Below are 17,704 nucleotides of genomic sequence, written 5' to 3'. Positions count from 1 at the left end.
CCATATCCACCTTTCGCCTGTAAGAAAATAATAATAAATAAAATAAAAAGATTAGCACTACTTACCTACCTATCAAAGTGTTTTTAAGACCATTAGGAAGCTTATGAAGTTGTTCTTTAGTGTGGCTAAAAAAAAAATACCAATTTTTTGCATTTATTGACACTTTTTATGGCAAGAACGATCCTATTCACCCCATTTTACGGTATTGTTATAGTTAATATGTAATATATTCCTTGCTCATATTTTATTTCTTCACTTTTTTTTTGGCATTGGTTTGGCACTAAGCCTCAACCATACAGCCATTATTGGTGCTATTCTATTACAAATTACAAATGCATATTCGGAATTTACTTTCTCTGTATATAAGCCTGATTTATTTTTGTTAAACACATTTCTCTTTGACATACCTAGAATAAGGAAGAGAATCAGATAAAGTAAAAAACATCCAAATTCAGTAATGTGCCTTAGGGTCAAAAAAATCAGTGGATATGTTTGTTATGTCAAACTGTGTCTGACAAACAAGGCAACGTTTCTCTTTTTTATACCATTCAAGCAAACATTCTTTGTGGAAGACGTGTTTACATGTGTTGAGGAAACAATCAAAATCATGTTGAGATCCTTTGCTTACTTCAGCATCACAAAGAATGTAGCTTGATCCAAATGTTTGCATTGTCCCTTGTCTGTTACATAAAGAACACTTGTCATCAGTCTTATGACACTCTGAACACAAGTGAACATAACAATCCATGTGTTGAGGAAACAATCAAAATCATGTTGAGATCCTTTGCTTACTTCAGCATCACAAAGAATGTAGCTTGATCCAAATGTTTGCACTGTCCCTTGTCTGTTACATAAAGAACACTTGTCATCAGTCTTATGACACTCTGAACACAAGTGAACATAACAATTAGAACACACTGTTTGGCTTCGATGATTGCATTGTTTATTTTGACATTTTTTGCTTTTAGGACAAACTGGACTCATCTTACGCTTTTCTTCTTTGCGTTCTTTAGCTGCCTCTTCCTCTTTCATTTTTTGTTCTTTTTCTGCTTTCAGTTTTTGTTCTTGTTCTGCTTTCAGTTTTTGTTCCTTTTCTGCTTTCAGTTTTTGTTCTTTTTCTGCTTTCAGTTTTTGTTCTTTTTCTGCTTTCAGTTTTTGTTCTTTCTTTTCTAACCTGCTTTGTCTATATTCTATTTTTTGTCTACCATTCAAAAGTACGACAAGGCCTACAATAAGGCCAACAAATGCTCCTCCAACAAAATTCCACATTGTTTTAAGTAGGTATGGTATTGGTATCACGCACTGTGAAATAATTATTAGTAGGTCTATTTTAACAAACTCTATTTTATTAATTAGAAATTCTAATAAATTCTATTCTATTGAGAAATGAGAAAGGTCAAACCAAGGAGAACCAGACGATCACTGATGACACTGATCACATCACAGTGATCACAGGATGACAGGATCACACTGAGGGTGTGTTTATGTACAGGGCTGAGATGAGCTCGGACGAGGTGAGATAGGATATTGTTTCTACAGTTTTGCATTGGGGCTGTGTTTATGTACTGGGCTGAGCTAGGCCATTGTCGGCCTTTTTGCGAGAAAAGTTGGCGGGAAATTCGAAATTCGGTCAAAGACCCCTAAAAGACATCTTTTAGATGAATTACAACTTACTTGGTTAAATGAATGACTTGGTACCCTCTAAGGGTACCCTCAAACAAACCTCGGGGGCAAAATGTACAAAATAACACGTGATCTGATTCACTTCACAACTTTCTAGTTTCAGGGACCTTTGAAGGAAATGAGCCTTTTGAAGGTCAAAACAACATCAAAACTTATTTTAGCTGGCATAAATGAATTCAGCACAAAATTTTGCATGGGGTTGGCCATATTTAACAAATTACAAAAATACTGATTTACAAACAACTTTCTTCAGTCCCGATTTTGAAAATTTGGACCGATTGCAATACTTTCATTACTAGTATAGCTCCGCTATACTGTAGTAATAGAAAGTAAAAAAATCACTAGATTTGACTTGAAAATCACTATAGATTTCTAAATTCTGCCAAATATGATAGTTTACCCGTGGTTTTTGAGGGTAGAAGTCTCATATACCTACTCATTTTTATAGTAAAAAAATCCTCTATAGACAATGGAAAAACTGGTTAACTTTACTTTCTATGACCCCAATAACTTTTTTTTTTTTTCAAGCTAGCAGCACGCTATTGGCTATCAGATGGTCACCCATCCAGGTACTAACCACGCGCAACCGTGCTCAACTTCAGTGATCTATGCGGAACTGGTGTGCTTTCAAGGTACTATTGCCGCGCCGCTGGTTTATAGTAGGTCTGATAAAAAAAAAAAAAAAAAATGTGTGAAGCGCTTTCACTAAGGCCTGGATCAAGTGGAAATTTTTCAAGATTTTTCACCGAAATGAGATTTCCAAATCAGCTGATCGAAAAAATTTTGGACCCAATTTTTTTTTTTTTTTGAAAATTTTTGACGGATTTGACGAAAAATCGCGAATTTTTGGTGAAAAATTCACTTTTTTTACATACTCAAACCGGGCCTAAATTCAAAGCAGTGCATATTGCATACGTGACTAATTTAAAGGGGCAAAAAATTGTGGGTTTCTGAGGAAAAATGGTCTATTTTTTCAGCTTGAGGGGCAATTTTGCAATGAAATTACATTTCTTTCAAAAATCACTAGATTTTGACCTCAAATCAAATCACTAAATCACTAGATTTGCCAAGAATTCACTAAATTTAGTGAAAAATCACTAAGAGTGGAGACACTGACAGACTCCAAGACTCCATCAGCCAACTCCAAGGAGCAAGGAGCTCAAGTACTGGAGGGAGGAGAATAGGAGATAGTGCCCTTCATCACTCCCTCCATCAGCCAACTCCAAGGAGCAAGGAGCTCAAGTACTGGAGGGAGGAGAATAGGAGATAGTGCCCTTCATCACTGATAAACTAGCGGGATTCCGGAGCGAAGCGACGGAATTCAGCTAGTAGCTAATATAAATGAAAAGTATAATATAAACGTGCAAACTAAAGATAAAAAGTAAAAAATGAATTCAGATTGTACAAGTTGCGGAAAAAAAATCAAAAATTCTAATTTCCCGCCAACTTTACACGCAAAAAGTCCGACGTTGTCCTACGATGGCCCTGTTCATAACCACGGCCTCAGGGCTGAGATGAGCTCGGACGACGTGAGATAACTGTTCCGGCGGCAATTTTTAAAATTCATTTTATATTTATTTTTGTTTGCTTTGTAATTTGCTTGTTTTTAATAGCTAATATAAATGAAAAGTATAATATAAACGTGCAAACTAAAGATAAAAAGTAAAAAATGAATTCAGATTGTACAAGTTGCGGAAAAAAAATCAAAAATTCTAATTTCCCGCCAACTTTACACGCAAAAAGTCCGACGTTGTCCTACGATGGCCCTGTTCATAACCACGGCCTGAACAGGGCTGAGATGAGCTCGGACGACGTGAGATAACTGTTCCGGCGGCAATTTTTAAAATTCATTTTATATTTATTTTTGTTTGCTTTGTAATTTGCTTGTTTTTATTAGCTAATATAAATGAAAAGTATAATATAAACGTGCAAACTAAAGATAAAAAGTAAAAAATGAATTCAGATTGTACAAGTTGCGGAAAAAAAATCAAAAATTCGAATTTCCCGCCAACTTTACACGCAAAAAGTCCGACGATGTCCTACGATGCTCTGTGTTAAGTTACCACATCATTTTCCACTTGCCAAGAACATCTCAGAATGGCCTATCTCAGCCCTGTTCATAACCACGGCCTTAGTTACGGCCCTGGGATCATTTGATAAATAAGATAAGATAGAAACTTTTGATTAGGTTGGTACACTTGTATGGTCGCCATATTGAATTTTCTTCATTCAAAATCAAGACAACTCCTTTCTCCTTTTCTGGATTAGGTTGGTACACTTGTATGGTCGCCATATTGAATTTTCTTCATTCAAAATCAAGACAACTCCTTTCTCCTTTTCTGGTTTTTTTTTTCGGTGAATATTTCGAGGAGTTTTTTCGTATCAGAACGTTTTTCCGTTCGGAAACGTCTTTTTACGTCTTGTTTTACGTTTTATTCTCAAGAATGCGTGCTTAATTAGTTATAAATGTAATGTCTCTGGTTTGAGTTGAACGTTGTGGACACAACAATAACGTAAGTGTCAAGAAGAGCTAAGGCATCTATTCATGCCTCATGCTTGTACCTACCTATATCTCTATTGTATTTAAATCATTGAAGGTAACTAATAGCCGTTATGGCAGTGGATACCGTAGCCCCAGTCAAGACAAAAGTCGTACAAGTGGCAAACATTGCCCCTCAGGCTACCCGGGATCAAATGCAAACATTGTTTGGCTATCTCGGTAAGGTAGAAGACTTGAGGCTCTATCCAATTGCAAGGGATGTGTCTATCCCTGTACAGTCCAGGATCTGTTATGTCAAGTTTTTTGATGAAAAATGTGTTGGTATCTCTCAGCATTTGACCAACACTGTATTCATTGACAGAGCTCTGGTTGTAACACCTTACAATAGTGGTGAGATTCCTGATGAACAGCGAGCATTGGAAATTGCTGCCCAACAACAAGGACCTAACTCAGGAGAACCAAAACTACCTGCTCATGTAACCAACCAGATTGAAGGTGTACCCCCAAATCAAGTTATTTCTACACATGATCCTGTGCTTGTTCAACATGGATTACCACAGTATCCTCCTCTTCCGATAACTTACGATACAAAGAAAATTGAAGAAATTCGTAGAACACTGGTTGCTATTAATATTGAAGAGTCTGTCAGTCCTCAAGAACTTGTAGATTTCTTTCAAAAAGTTGGCACAGTGAATTATATCAGGTTTTGTACTCGTGAAAATGATACAAACAAATATGCTCTCGTTGAATTTTCTGATCAAGCATGTGTCATCCCTGCATTGAAACTAAATGGAACAAATTTGAAAGGTAAAACATTGCAAATGTTTCATTCAACACAATCCATTCAAAAACCTGAAGCTAAAAGTAATGAAGCTGCTCAACGAGAAATAGAAGAAGCCATGTCACGTGTGAAAGAAGCACAGAACATGATTTCAGCAGCAATTGATCCCGTGATTGGAATTCTATCCAAGGACAAGAAGAAAAGTCATAGTCCAGTAAGACGTCATCGGTCTCGCTCCCGGTCTCGAGGAAGACGTCGTCGCTCAAGGTCACGGTCTAGAAGACGTTCCCGGTCTCGTCATCGCTCTAGATCTCGTCATCGTTCTCATCGTAGTGGACGTCGCTCTAGATCTCGCTCTAGAGATAGGAGACGATCTAGAAGTCGTGGTTCGAGACGTCGGTCACGTGAGAGAAGAAGATCAAGATCACGTGGTAGACGTTCTGTGTCTCGTGATCGTAAGAGATCCTCACGTAGCAAGAGACGTACACGCTCCAGATCACGCAAGCGTTCACCTCGACGTTATGATGATAAGAAACGTGATCGTAAGGCGGGAAGTGTACGAAAACGTTCCAGAAGTAAAGACAAGAGCAAGTCCTCCTCTCGCTCTCCCCCGCCCAAGTCTAAATCAAGAAGTGTGAGTCGTTCTATCTCAAGACGCCGCTCTCCTTCCCCTAGGAAGATATCGCGTTCCCCGCGTAAACCATCACGATCCCCGCGTAAAGCATCGCGCTCTCCTTCAAGGAAAACGTCTCGCTCCCCCGTGCGTAAACCCTCTCACTCCCCTGCACGCAAGATATCACGCTCTATCAGTAAATCACCATCCCCTGGTTCACGCAAGAGTTCTGTCTCTCCTGCCTCCAGGAAACGTGAGCGATCCCCAACCTGGGGAGGTAGCGTGTCCCCACCACGTAAACTACGCTCCCGCTCACCATCCTAAACTTTTTCAATATATCTGTAGAATTAGTACTCTTTCTATTTTTATTGTACTGATCCTCCCATTAATCAATAACCTTTCTCTAACTTGGAATTTCAGCTTTCCTCTGTGTCAGTTGTACCTACTAAGTACTTATCAGTTGTTAATTTTTTACCTACCCCTATGAATAAGTTTCACTGCTATTTTTCACGAGTAGGAGTAACTGTACCAATATTATCTCCTCGGGGAAAGGTACATACCTAATTGTAAGAAATTTTATTAGAAGGGAAAAACATCAAATTTTATTAATTTCAATTTTTTTGCGGGGCAATACAATCAAACAAGATATTATGTTTATTATGATGTTTGGGAATTGTTTCTATCGATATCTGGTTTATCTCGTGTTTTGGGTTTGATAGGGAAATAATAGAAAAAATAGAATAAAGCGGATTATAGGTGTACCATGTTATTTAATTTGTGAAGGTCATTCGTAAGTCGTCACATACTCACAGGCATACACATGTGTTTCAGATAAATTGTAATTGTAATGTGTGGTATGATGCACCTGCTTTTGATACACAATACACATGTATTGTAGCTTGTTGCTATATTTTATTTCTTTGCCCTGGTGTATGGCACGACAGTGAATAAAGTTTTTTAATTGAATTGTTCGATAAGATGATAAATTTATAATATTTTTTTTTTTTTTTTTTCTATCATGCTATTTTCTGAAATGTCACCATTATTTACTAACCAAACTTGTGTTATAATACGTACCTTCTTTTGAAAATAAATCTGTAGTTTTGTCCTAACTTTTAGTTTTTCTCTGAGCACACAAACGTTTTGTCTCTTGGTAATTTTAGTAATCTTTTTTATCTTCAGGCTATCAAATACATTATTCTGCATAAGAAACATAACTCAAGGACTCTTATACCTACATACTAACTTGTTATAGTTATGTAATTTTAGTAATCTTTTTTATCTTCAGGCTATCAAATACATTATTCTGCATAAGAAACATAACTCAAGGACTCTTATACCTACATAAGAGACACAATAATACCTATTTAGGTGTTGGGTCAACACGAGAACAACTGAAAGTAACCCCTTGAAATATTTGCGATCGAAAAAAAAAGAGAACAAATTTTTGTCGATGCGATGGTGCGGATCGAACCCGGGACCTTCTGCATGGCTAGCAAGCGATAGCTGCGCGGCAGTAGAATACTTACCTATCCTGTCCCTCTGATTGGTGTATGGGAAGTTGAAATGTCCGTATCCAAACATAGTACACCGCATTGTGGCGCTGTCTGGTGGGGAACCAGTAGAACTATCAATACCATCATCATGAGCTGGGAGAGGGGTTGTGTCTTCCATTTGGCTGGAGGTGGAGTTTCCATCCAAATATCTGTTAAGGAAAGATTCATTCCATTTTAATTTAATATGTAGTTCCCCCCAAAGACAGTACATATCTTCTATTTTTTTTCTTTTATGACTTATGACTATCAAAACCTTTGTTAATGCACCCGTTCCTAAGTAGGCGTCCACAATGGAGAACAGACCATCGACCCTCGCCTAGTACCTACCCAAGAGAAAATAAGCAAACCATGCTAATGAATATAGAAGTGTCCTCAACGGAGCCCATGAGGACAATTGAATTGATTCAAGAATGCCTTGACAGTTAATGGCCGCTCTGCCTCTCTTATTAAAAAGTATGTGACTAACCCGAGAGCCAAGGTTGTTGAGAGAGCTATAGGCTTCTCCCCAAGGTGTTGCTGTAGTGGTAGAAGGTCCCACGTGTGATAGTCTATGGGAGCATAGGATTCATTGCTCAGATGAGATCCGACTATGGTCACCACAGCCAGATTGTAAATCTCCGTGTAGGGTAAGATGTGAGACTTGCGATACATTTGCCATGGTTTCCTAGGCCCTGCAGTGAGGAGAAACGGGATGTGCTGTTGATAAATATGTACTTTATTTATAGAATAATCTCAAACGGTGTGGTGCACGGATTAACAGAGTTACTCGGGGTCCGGACCCTCCCTTCCTTTGTTTACGCCAGACTATAGTCAATATAGTCATAAATGAAAGCACTGTATTACCTTGGTTAAGTATGGTGATATTCTGTACTGGATATGTCCGGATGCGATCTGAACAGAAGTCGATCAGTCCATTACTATGTCCGGTAATTATCCGGTACACGTTACTATGTAGTGGCATATAATTCTCCTCTTGCCGCACCAGACAGGAAGCAGCGGTCAATATGGACTGCGGCGTGATGAATACACCGCTACATGCCCGCTGTGTATGTGTATTGAGAACAATGGCTAGGTGATGCACTTGCGTCAAGGTCTTGTTGAATGGCTGTGAATGGGTGGAAAATCGAAGGGAGATGAGTAGAGGTTGAGGGTTTGTTGAAAGGATGTGTCAGGTACCCTCAAAAGAGCCAGTGTTATTGTCTGTGGCTTGACAGGGCTGGTTTTGTCTCAGTTTTACGTCCTCCAGCGAGACAAGTGGTAATGAATAATAATCCTAAAATCCAATGTTTACCTACCATGCTGGCACCGGTTGCTATGTGCATTTATATGTAATAGCTACTCATTTTCCTCACAAGGCTGAGTGGGCCCCGCAACAGCCAGTCACGGAATCAATCATTTGCATGATACAAATTTGTTGACCCCGCCGGGAATCAAACCTGGGTCTCCCATGTGCAAGGCGAGCTCAGTGACCACTAAGCCATGGGAGCTGTACATGTGTACACGCTTTACTTCGTGCTCCCTAAAAATAAAAGGATGTGAACATCTTAAAAATAGTTCCTCTTAACGCTTGGATTTGGGTGTACATTAAATCGCCACCTGAGACATTTCATTGAGTAGCTGTATAGTGTCCTCTTAACGCTTGGATTTGGGTGTACATTAAATCGCCACCTGAGACATTTCATTGAGTATCTTTATAATGAACAAAATACGAAATTCTTGATTCGGAGTGTACACGCTTTACTTCGTGCTCCCTAAAAATAATTATTAAACAATTTATTTTGATAGTTTTACAGTGTCTAAAAATTTCATACTTGTGCCAAAGTTATAGTGTTTTTTGCGAGGAGCAAGGATATGTAGTCGGTTTTGCAGAATTCAGATAAGTACCTTGTGAAAAATCCTCTTAACGCTTGGATTTGGGTGTACATTAAATCGCCACCTGAGACATTTCATTGAGTATCTTTATAATGAACAAAATACGAAATTTAGATTGATACACAAGAGTAAAGATTCACTCACATTATTCTCATTGGTCGTATCATCCACATTGGCCTCAACATTCTGATCTGAAGTTTTCAAATCCATTCCAAACTCGGGCAGTTCATCGAACTCCACATCTCTGAGAGGTTCAAAATCGAGCACAGGCATTGTCTTTTTCTTGGCGTTTCTGTTCTTCACCCATTCTGGCGGGTTTGCAAATTCTTCCACTACATCTTCAATGACTTCTTCAACAGGAACCCTTTCCATTTCATTTTTTACATTCGGGTTCCTCACTTCGGCTGTTGTTTGTTCTAGTGTGAGTTCGGTCATTTCCCACAATGTTGGAGCAACTCGTTCGGTCGTTGTCGTTTTTTTAATTTGCCCTAGTGCGGGTTGAAGTGGGTTGATGGGTTTAGATGGCCAGGTGGGTAGTTGTGCTACTGTTTTGGTTGATGGTTGAGTACTGAGTGTTGGTGAGGTGTTGCCGGTGTTGTTGATCATGACCACCAGATCTGAAGGCGTTGAGGGAAATGAAAGATTGAATGAGCTAGTTAGGATGACATGAATTGCCATAGTTACCATTTCCTATTCAGTCAAGAAAAGTTAGAAGCATGAATCACTCTGGACCCCTGGGTGAAACTTTGGTATTTTGTTGACTCTGGGACCTCTGTTATATCACTGGATTTACTATGCTTTGGGCTATAGCATGCATAGAAGTAATCATGGACTTACCCTGTATCATATTCCGCCCGGTGGTTGTAAGGTTAGTTGAGGAGTTTGCATCGTCTTTAATAGCGCAAGTCCACTGAAGATCTTTGGTGCGTACCTGCGATAATATGCAATTTCGTTATTGATGGATATTAATAAATCCACTGGAAATAAAAAAAGGAAGAAACCTTGTTTATGCTGTAAGATAGTATTGAGGGAGTTTGCATCGTCTTTAATAGCGCAAGTCCACTGAAGATCTTTGGTGCGTACCTGCGATAATATGCAATTTCGTTATTGATGGATACATATTAATAAATCCACTGGAAATTAAAAAGGAAGAAACCTTGTTTATGCTGTAAGATAGTATTGAATTTACTTTACCCCGTAGTAAAATTAAGGTTTTCAATATTTTGACTTGGGGTGATGGGTAAGGTAAAGTTTCTATTCACTTTTCAATGTCGTTACTATCCGGAGAGCTGAATTCTGTTGTCCTCACTAGACTGAAACCTCCGGGATTTGAATAGCTCAGTAGAATAGTTACATTTAAAAGTGAATGACCACACTACTGAATAGAGGCAAAAGAAATCTCACCATCTGTTCCGGTATCAATTCGGCAATATATTTCATATTCAAGAAGATGACCTGCTGTCGAGTACCATGCTGTTGTCGTCCTGTTGGTTTTATAGTGTCATCACTAGTGTCTACATCTGCACATTGTCGGAGTGTGAGGTCAAGCTTGCCGTTGTCTTCAAATTGAGCTTGCACAAGTCCGGTGAGGTAACCATTGCAGATAAGAGCAGCACCGCGATCATTCCAACACACACGAGTCTCACCTGTACAGGAAGTCAAATCAGTAAACTATTGATATCTATACGGTAGTCAAATTAGTAAACTATTGATTAGGCAGCTTTGCTGGCATTGCAACAATGAATGGAATGTCCTGTTGCATATGCAGTATATGCAATTATGCACTCATTTCATTACCTGTACATTTACTTTTCAAAACTTGAAAAAGTTACAAGATATTGAATACAAGTACCCTTCTGTGGACAATCACTAATCCTTTGGATTCTAAATACGACTTGGACTCTGGACTGACCGATTAGGTCTTGAGCCCAGTATATTATTTACTTACTCGAATATACTGTAGAGCACAATGAGCCATGTATCATAGCATGCCACTTCCTCTTATTCCAATCGCGTGGTTTCCCCATGCATCCATTCCGTACCGTTACATCTCTCTCCCATCGGGTCATGGGTTGTAGCCAAGCAAACAGACTGAAATAGCCTGCCCGCGGAAACTTCTGGATGCCGAAACCTGAAACCAAGGAAGGGTGTTTATCAGTCAACGTAGCAAACCAACGCGCAACACAACGTAGGAACTCAGTAATGTAGTGGTTCGCTTTTGGCCAGGTGACGCCGGGTCTACATTTTCGTGGTGTTATACACTTTGGGCTTCTGCGCAAGTTCAAACGTATGCAAAACATCCAAAAATGGACGAATATAGTGTTGACATGAGAGTGTAGACCTGAAAAGAGGGGGTTAGTAATAACTCGGTACTTTTCATGAAGACGACAGGATGAGGAACGTCAAGAACTGAAATGAGTGAAGGAAGCGAAGGCCCACGGATTCTAAAGTAAGAAGGTAGTTCTAACTTCTTTCTACGTCTAATAGCGTCTGCGATACATCATCAAAATGTTCCGACAGTCAAACTTACCGACAATCTTGCAATCCTTATTGGCGACGCTGACTTGATCAAACATATCGAAGCTCATCTCAATAGGCCGCACAAAGCGAGTCGCCTGAAGTCTCGGAATCACCACCAGAGCGACATCATGGCGTAGTATGAAGAACTGAGGATGGAACTTCTTGTGGTAGATAACGTCCAGGGCTTTGACGCGTTGCACGGAGCGACTACAGGCGCCATACCCGTAGTGAAGGGAGTTACCATTGAATACTTTGCCCGACACCTCACTTGTACCTGGAAATAAAGAGAGAAGTCTCTTAATCTAGTCGCCAGGAGGGTACAGTAACAATGACAAGTGTGATTGTGGTTCCAGTGCTACTAAAGATACAAACCTCTGGTGACAAAAAATTGATGGTTTTGGTGACAGCAACAGATTTGGTAAGAGAGAAGAAGAATAATGATAGTACATCGGCACTCCTAATGGAGCATTATGGCAAGAGAAGAACATTATGAATAATATGACAAAGCTTATTGATTGTGAAGGAAACATTACCGGCAAAGACTTCAATGTTCTCGGGTTGAGGCTGAAACTCTTGTGTACTCCACAGACACGTAGCCACAGTAGCAACATACTTGAGAGACACTAGAACCCCAGAGCACCGAGGACAACACCCGGGCACATGACGTGGATCGCCACTGATTTCCAAATGAACCACAGCTGGGTACTCGTCATCCCGAACACCAAATATTTCTCCACCACTAACACGGGATGTGTGAAGTAGCGCTGCGAACGTCACGATGAAAACCAAATGCCTCGTCATGAGGAACATGACTGTTTTTACAGCGCCCGGCTAGTGATTGTCGTAAGCGTTTTTAAAAACGACCACACGATCACAATTCTTTAAAATACATACAAAAACTTTTCTGTCACTTGTTATTGCGTGGAATTTATCTAGTCTATACACTTAGAATCCAGTTTCTATACACCTAGAAGCCGGTTTCTATACACTTAGAATCCGGTTTCTATACACTTAGAATCCAGTTTCTATACACCTAGAAGCCGGTTTCTATACACTTAGAATCCGGTTTCTATACACTTAGAATCCAGTTTCTATACACCTAGAAGCCGGTTTCTATACACTTAGAATCCGGTTTCTATACACTTAGAATCCAGTTTCTATACACCTAGAAGCCGGTTTCTATACACTTAGAATCCGGTTTCTATACACTTAGAATCCAGTTTCTATACACCTAGAAGCCGGTTTCTATACACTTAGAATCCGGTTTCTATACACTTAGAATCCAGTTTCTATACACCTAGAAGCCGGTTTCTATACACTTAGAATCCGGTTTCTATACACTTAGAATCCAGTTTCTATACACCTAGAAGCCGGTTTCTATACACTTAGAATCCGGTTTCTATACACTTAGAATCCAGTTTCTATACACCTAGAAGCCGGTTTCTATACACTTAGAATCCGGTTTCTATACACTTAGAATCCAGTTTCTATACACCTAGAAGCCGGTTTCTATACACTTAGAATCCGGTTTCTATACACTTAGAATCCAGTTTCTATACACCTAGAAGCCGGTTTCTATACACTTAGAATCCGGTTTCTATACACTTAGAATCCAGTTTCTATACACCTAGAAGCCGGTTTCTATACACTTAGAATCCGGTTTCTATACACTTAGAATCCAGTTTCTATACACCTAGAAGCCGGTTTCTATACACTTAGAATCCGGTTTCTATACACTTAGAATCCAGTTTCTATACACCTAGAAGCCGGTTTCTATACACTTAGAATCCGGTTTCTATACACTTAGAATCCAGTTTCTATACACCTAGAAGCCGGTTTCTATACACTTAGAATCCGGTTTCTATACACTTAGAATCCAGTTTCTATACACCTAGAAGCCGGTTTCTATACACTTAGAATCCGGTTTCTATACACTTAGAATCCAGTTTCTATACACCTAGAAGCCGGTTTCTATACACTTAGAATCCGGTTTCTATACACTTAGAATCCAGTTTCTATACACCTAGAAGCCGGTTTCTATACACTTAGAATCCGGTTTCTATACACTTAGAATCCAGTTTCTATACACCTAGAAGCCGGTTTCTATACACTTAGAATCCGGTTTCTATACACTTAGAATCCAGTTTCTATACACCTAGAAGCCGGTTTCTATACACTTAGAATCCGGTTTCTATACACTTAGAATCCAGTTTCTATACACCTAGAAGCCGGTTTCTATACACTTAGAATCCGGTTTCTATACACTTAGAATCCAGTTTCTATACACCTAGAAGCCGGTTTCTATACACTTAGAATCCGGTTTCTATACACTTAGAATCCAGTTTCTATACACCTAGAAGCCGGTTTCTATACACTTAGAATCCGGTTTCTATACACTTAGAATCCAGTTTCTATACACCTAGAAGCCGGTTTCTATACACTTAGAATCCGGTTTCTATACACTTAGAATCCAGTTTCTATACACCTAGAAGCCGGTTTCTATACACTTAGAATCCGGTTTCTATACACTTAGAATCCAGTTTCTATACACCTAGAAGCCGGTTTCTATACACTTAGAATCCGGTTTCTATACACTTAGAATCCAGTTTCTATACACCTAGAAGCCGGTTTCTATACACTTAGAATCCGGTTTCTATACACTTAGAATCCAGTTTCTATACACCTAGAAGCCGGTTTCTATACACTTAGAATCCGGTTTCTATACACTTAGAATCCAGTTTCTATACACCTAGAAGCCGGTTTCTATACACTTAGAATCCGGTTTCTATACACTTAGAATCCAGTTTCTATACACCTAGAAGCCGGTTTCTATACACTTAGAATCCGGTTTCTATACACTTAGAATCCAGTTTCTATACACCTAGAAGCCGGTTTCTATACACTTAGAATCCGGTTTCTATACACTTAGAATCCAGTTTCTATACACCTAGAAGCCGGTTTCTATACACTTAGAATCCGGTTTCTATACACTTAGAATCCAGTTTCTATACACCTAGAAGCCGGTTTCTAGCTATGGTACGTCATGTTTCAGCTCCATGCGCAATATGACCGTGACAATGACGAATATTTTGCGCATCGTCTCATACAGGCGTTCGATCTGGCGCAATTCATACGCGTAACAGCAGCCAGTGCAGACCTCTGTGTATTAGCCGGAGATCTGAATGTAGAGACGGAGGATTTGTGCCTGCAGATCATTCTACATTATGCGCGACTGACGGACGCGATGACTAAAGCGGTGAGTCAGGTGACTCTGATAACTAAGGGTTCCCACAGAACGAGGAATTCAAGATGAATGACTAAAGCGGTGAGTCAGGTGACTCTGATAACTAAGGGTTCCCACAGAACGAGGAATTCAAGATGAAGTCGTAAGATTAAAAAAAACAAACGTACACATTCTTATGAGACCGCGCAGAACGAAGCATTCGAGATAAATTTCAGAAACAATGTTTCAGGAAAAATTTTCAAGAACAAAATGTTTTGTTTTTGATGCAAATTCAATGGGTTTCAATGATCAGCTTGAAAATTTTTCTGGAAAATTCAACATCGTTCTGCGTGCGCTTCTTTCTGGATTTCACCCGCATTGTTTCCGGATGTTCCGCCTGAATATACTTCATCTTGAATCTTGAATTCCTCGTTCTGCGGGCACCCTAAGGCTCGTCTCACATTATATTGAAATCATAGTTTTAGTAGCGTGCAATTGCCTGCAAATCGAAACCTATGAAAATAATGGATGTGTGTAGAGTCTATAGAGTGCATAGGTTTCGTTTTACAGGTGACTCCGCGCTACGCTTCCCATGTGATATAAGCCTAACTCGGAATAATACAGGGTAATGGCCGGGATCACAATCAGAATTTGAACTCAAGTTTAACTCTTGGGTGTAGCGTCTCACATTATATTGAAATCATAGTTTTAGTAGCGTGCATAGTTTTAGTTGCAGGCAATTTGCAAATCGAAACCTATGAAAATAATGGATGTGTGTAGAGTCTATAGAGTGCATAGGTTTGGTTTTACAGGTGACTCCGCGCTACGCTTCCCATGTGAGATAAGCCTAACTCGGAATAACACAGGGTAATGGCCGGGATCACAATCAGAATTTGAACTCAAGTTTAACTCTTGGGTGTAGCAATCTGATTGATTGATTTTAACCCTTTTTACGAAAAAACGGCTTGACCGATTTTGATGAAATTTTTTGTGGTTCTTGAGAAGAGTACTGAGGGTGACATAGGCTATTTAAATTTGTCATATTCCATGCCGATTCAAAATGGCAGCACCTCAAAGTTATGACTCTTATGCCACGCTGATCCCGTACAAAGGACGGGTCCACCACTAGTTGTTCTTAAATCACGTTGATATCCTACACCAGCTGTCAATGTAACTACAAACACACTCTGTGCAATGACTCTTAACCTTGTTAGGAACAATGATGCGGAGATTTCCCGATTCTTGAAATTATAAAGACCATAGCCGGCTGTGGCTAAACATCCCGCAAATCCAAGATATGCATGTGGATCATTTTTGACTTTCTGTACTTAAATCACTTACAAGGCGCTCTACCCTTCAAGCGAGCTGGGCTGGCCTGTCTCTTTAGTTAAGAAGGTGCAAAATATTATCAGGCTAGGGTTGGGACATCGAGACGAAAACATCGATGTTCGATACATCGATGTTTTTAAACTTCGATATATCGAGTACCCGATGTATCGTAATCAAAAACATCGATGATCGATATTATCGGGATTTCGATGTTTTTCGGATTTTCGGTATTATAGCTTAGGGATCCACTCAATACCTACACAGTCTATACAGTATGTCTCAAAAGTCCTTGTTTAATTTAAACCTTCATAGTTCAAAAAGAATTATTTTCCATATTAAGCTATTCAAAATTTCAAACTCACAAAAATATTGTAAAATATGAAGCGGGACAAAATAATGTAAACTTGTAAACAAAAGAAAGTCCTTTCCACAGACTTTTTCTAATAATACCACAGACTTATCTGTGGTCTTCAAAAACATCGAACATCGAAAAATAAAACATCGATGTTCGATGTTTCCATCGAAAGAAAAACATCGATGTTGACATCGATGTTTTTGTTCCGATGTATCGATGTTTTCAAAACATCGATGTCGATGTCCCAACCCTAACTTTCTGTAGGAAACTGTTGTCTGGTTCTCCCATGGTGACTAGAGATGGAGGGAGTTTAATTTGAACCTGGAAAAGTAAAAGAAAGAGAAGTTATCAGCTCATTGTTCAAACATAAATAAAACATAAAGTATTTTAATTCCTGATATTTTTCATGGTTGTTTCTACTTGATTTTCCTGAGTGAGGTTTTTCCAGTCAACCAAAGCACTAGGAAATACAAATGATGAAATATGCAACAGTTGGAAATTTTACATCACAAAATATTTCTAGCTCAATCACATTATAATTTAACAATTTGAATTTGTTACAAACATGTACAGGGCTTTATTATCTATTCAACAGAACCTTGACCCTGAATTTAAAGTACATAATTGCAAAGAATGTTGCCATGTAATTTTGGAGGGACCAAGGGAATATTACATAATTTTTGCATTCAATATTTCATTTTGACCTTTTGGACACAAAGCTACTCATTTTACACAACTTCCTGTTCGAAATATCTACTTGTACCTTACTTTCTAGTATAGCTAGATATCATTTAATTTTTCTCTCATCACCATAAAGTTTTTTTGCACTCTCTCAAAGCTGATTCATTCCTTGACCTAGGCTATCAAACTTTTCTACTCTCAAAATCCACCTGCAGTTATAATGATGAGCACCAAAGTTGTACAACTTACTTATCTATAGGATACAAGTTTAGGATGGTCCTTATCCTATGCTTATCATATCTGTTATCAGTTCTTATCAGGAAATTCACATCCACCAAATTTCACAAGCAACGACTTTTTATCACAAAATTTTTGTTTTGATTTTTTCGTAACCTTGAAATGAAAACAAACACAAGGTCATGAATCAGCTGTTTCATTCATTCCAAAGCCAAGTTCACACGATCCACTTTTTACAAAAATTTCTTATTGGGTCCTGTTGTACGAATTTCGTTTTTTTTTTTTTTTTTTAAGGCGCTAGGGCTTGGCTTTGTCAATTAAAAATAAGAGATCTATGACAAGATGTAGGGAGTA

At 38.9% G+C, this 17,704-nt stretch overlaps 4 protein-coding genes and 1 long non-coding RNA gene across 5 annotated transcripts in view; 2 read left to right on the top strand and 3 right to left on the bottom strand.

Annotated features, from left to right (window-relative positions):
- The window catches only part of LOC103511862, a gene marked incomplete at its 3' end in the record, with an annotated part of 17,279 nt that extends 4,821 nt beyond the window's left edge, over nt 1–12,458 (bottom strand). Inside the window, exons 1-9 of the mRNA XM_017445153.2 lie at nt 12,059–12,458; nt 11,536–11,799; nt 10,954–11,136; nt 10,410–10,651; nt 9,843–9,936; nt 9,150–9,622; nt 7,977–8,238; nt 7,600–7,804; nt 7,107–7,282 (exon numbers count right to left, since the gene is read on the bottom strand). Of these exons, the coding sequence (XP_017300642.2) occupies nt 7,107–7,282; nt 7,600–7,804; nt 7,977–8,238; nt 9,150–9,622; nt 9,843–9,936; nt 10,410–10,651; nt 10,954–11,136; nt 11,536–11,799; nt 12,059–12,335 (2,176 nt within the window). The remainder of the gene's footprint in view (nt 1–7,106; nt 7,283–7,599; nt 7,805–7,976; nt 8,239–9,149; nt 9,623–9,842; nt 9,937–10,409; nt 10,652–10,953; nt 11,137–11,535; nt 11,800–12,058) is intronic.
- Nucleotides 340–1,457, bottom strand: LOC113468520. Its single transcript, XM_026825487.1, has 2 exons — nt 749–1,457; nt 340–584 (listed from the first exon to the last, which is right to left on the bottom strand). The coding sequence occupies exons 1-2, from the start codon at nt 1,267–1,269 to the stop codon at nt 452–454; spliced, it is 654 nt and encodes a 217-aa protein (XP_026681288.1). The 5' UTR covers nt 1,270–1,457; the 3' UTR covers nt 340–451.
- Nucleotides 3,974–6,710, top strand: LOC103511853 (probable splicing factor, arginine/serine-rich 7). The gene has a single exon (XM_008476595.3). The coding sequence runs from the start codon at nt 4,297–4,299 to the stop codon at nt 5,899–5,901; it is 1,605 nt and encodes a 534-aa protein (XP_008474817.1). The 5' UTR covers nt 3,974–4,296; the 3' UTR covers nt 5,902–6,710.
- A 4,227-nt stretch (nt 12,459–16,685) lies between the features above and the next one.
- On the bottom strand, nt 16,686–17,494 carry LOC113468522. Its single transcript, XR_003392249.1, has 2 exons — nt 17,363–17,494; nt 16,686–16,753 (listed from the first exon to the last, which is right to left on the bottom strand). It is a non-coding gene; the product is annotated as an uncharacterized LOC113468522 (long non-coding RNA).
- Nucleotides 17,495–17,512: 18 nt separating this feature from the next.
- LOC103511859 (putative neutral sphingomyelinase) overlaps nt 17,513–17,704 on the top strand; it is a 4,748-nt gene continuing 4,556 nt past the window's right edge. Inside the window, exon 1 of the mRNA XM_026825485.1 lies at nt 17,513–17,529. Within this exon, the coding sequence (XP_026681286.1) occupies nt 17,513–17,529 (17 nt within the window). The remainder of the gene's footprint in view (nt 17,530–17,704) is intronic.

The sequence above is a fragment of the Diaphorina citri genome, unplaced genomic scaffold (genome assembly GCF_000475195.1).
Source record: "Diaphorina citri unplaced genomic scaffold, Diaci psyllid genome assembly version 1.1 scaffold759, whole genome shotgun sequence".
NCBI classification, from domain to species: domain Eukaryota; kingdom Metazoa; phylum Arthropoda; class Insecta; order Hemiptera; family Psyllidae; genus Diaphorina; species Diaphorina citri.
The sequence above is the reverse complement of the archived record's forward strand: the minus strand, read 5'-3'. Positions and strand labels throughout refer to the sequence as shown.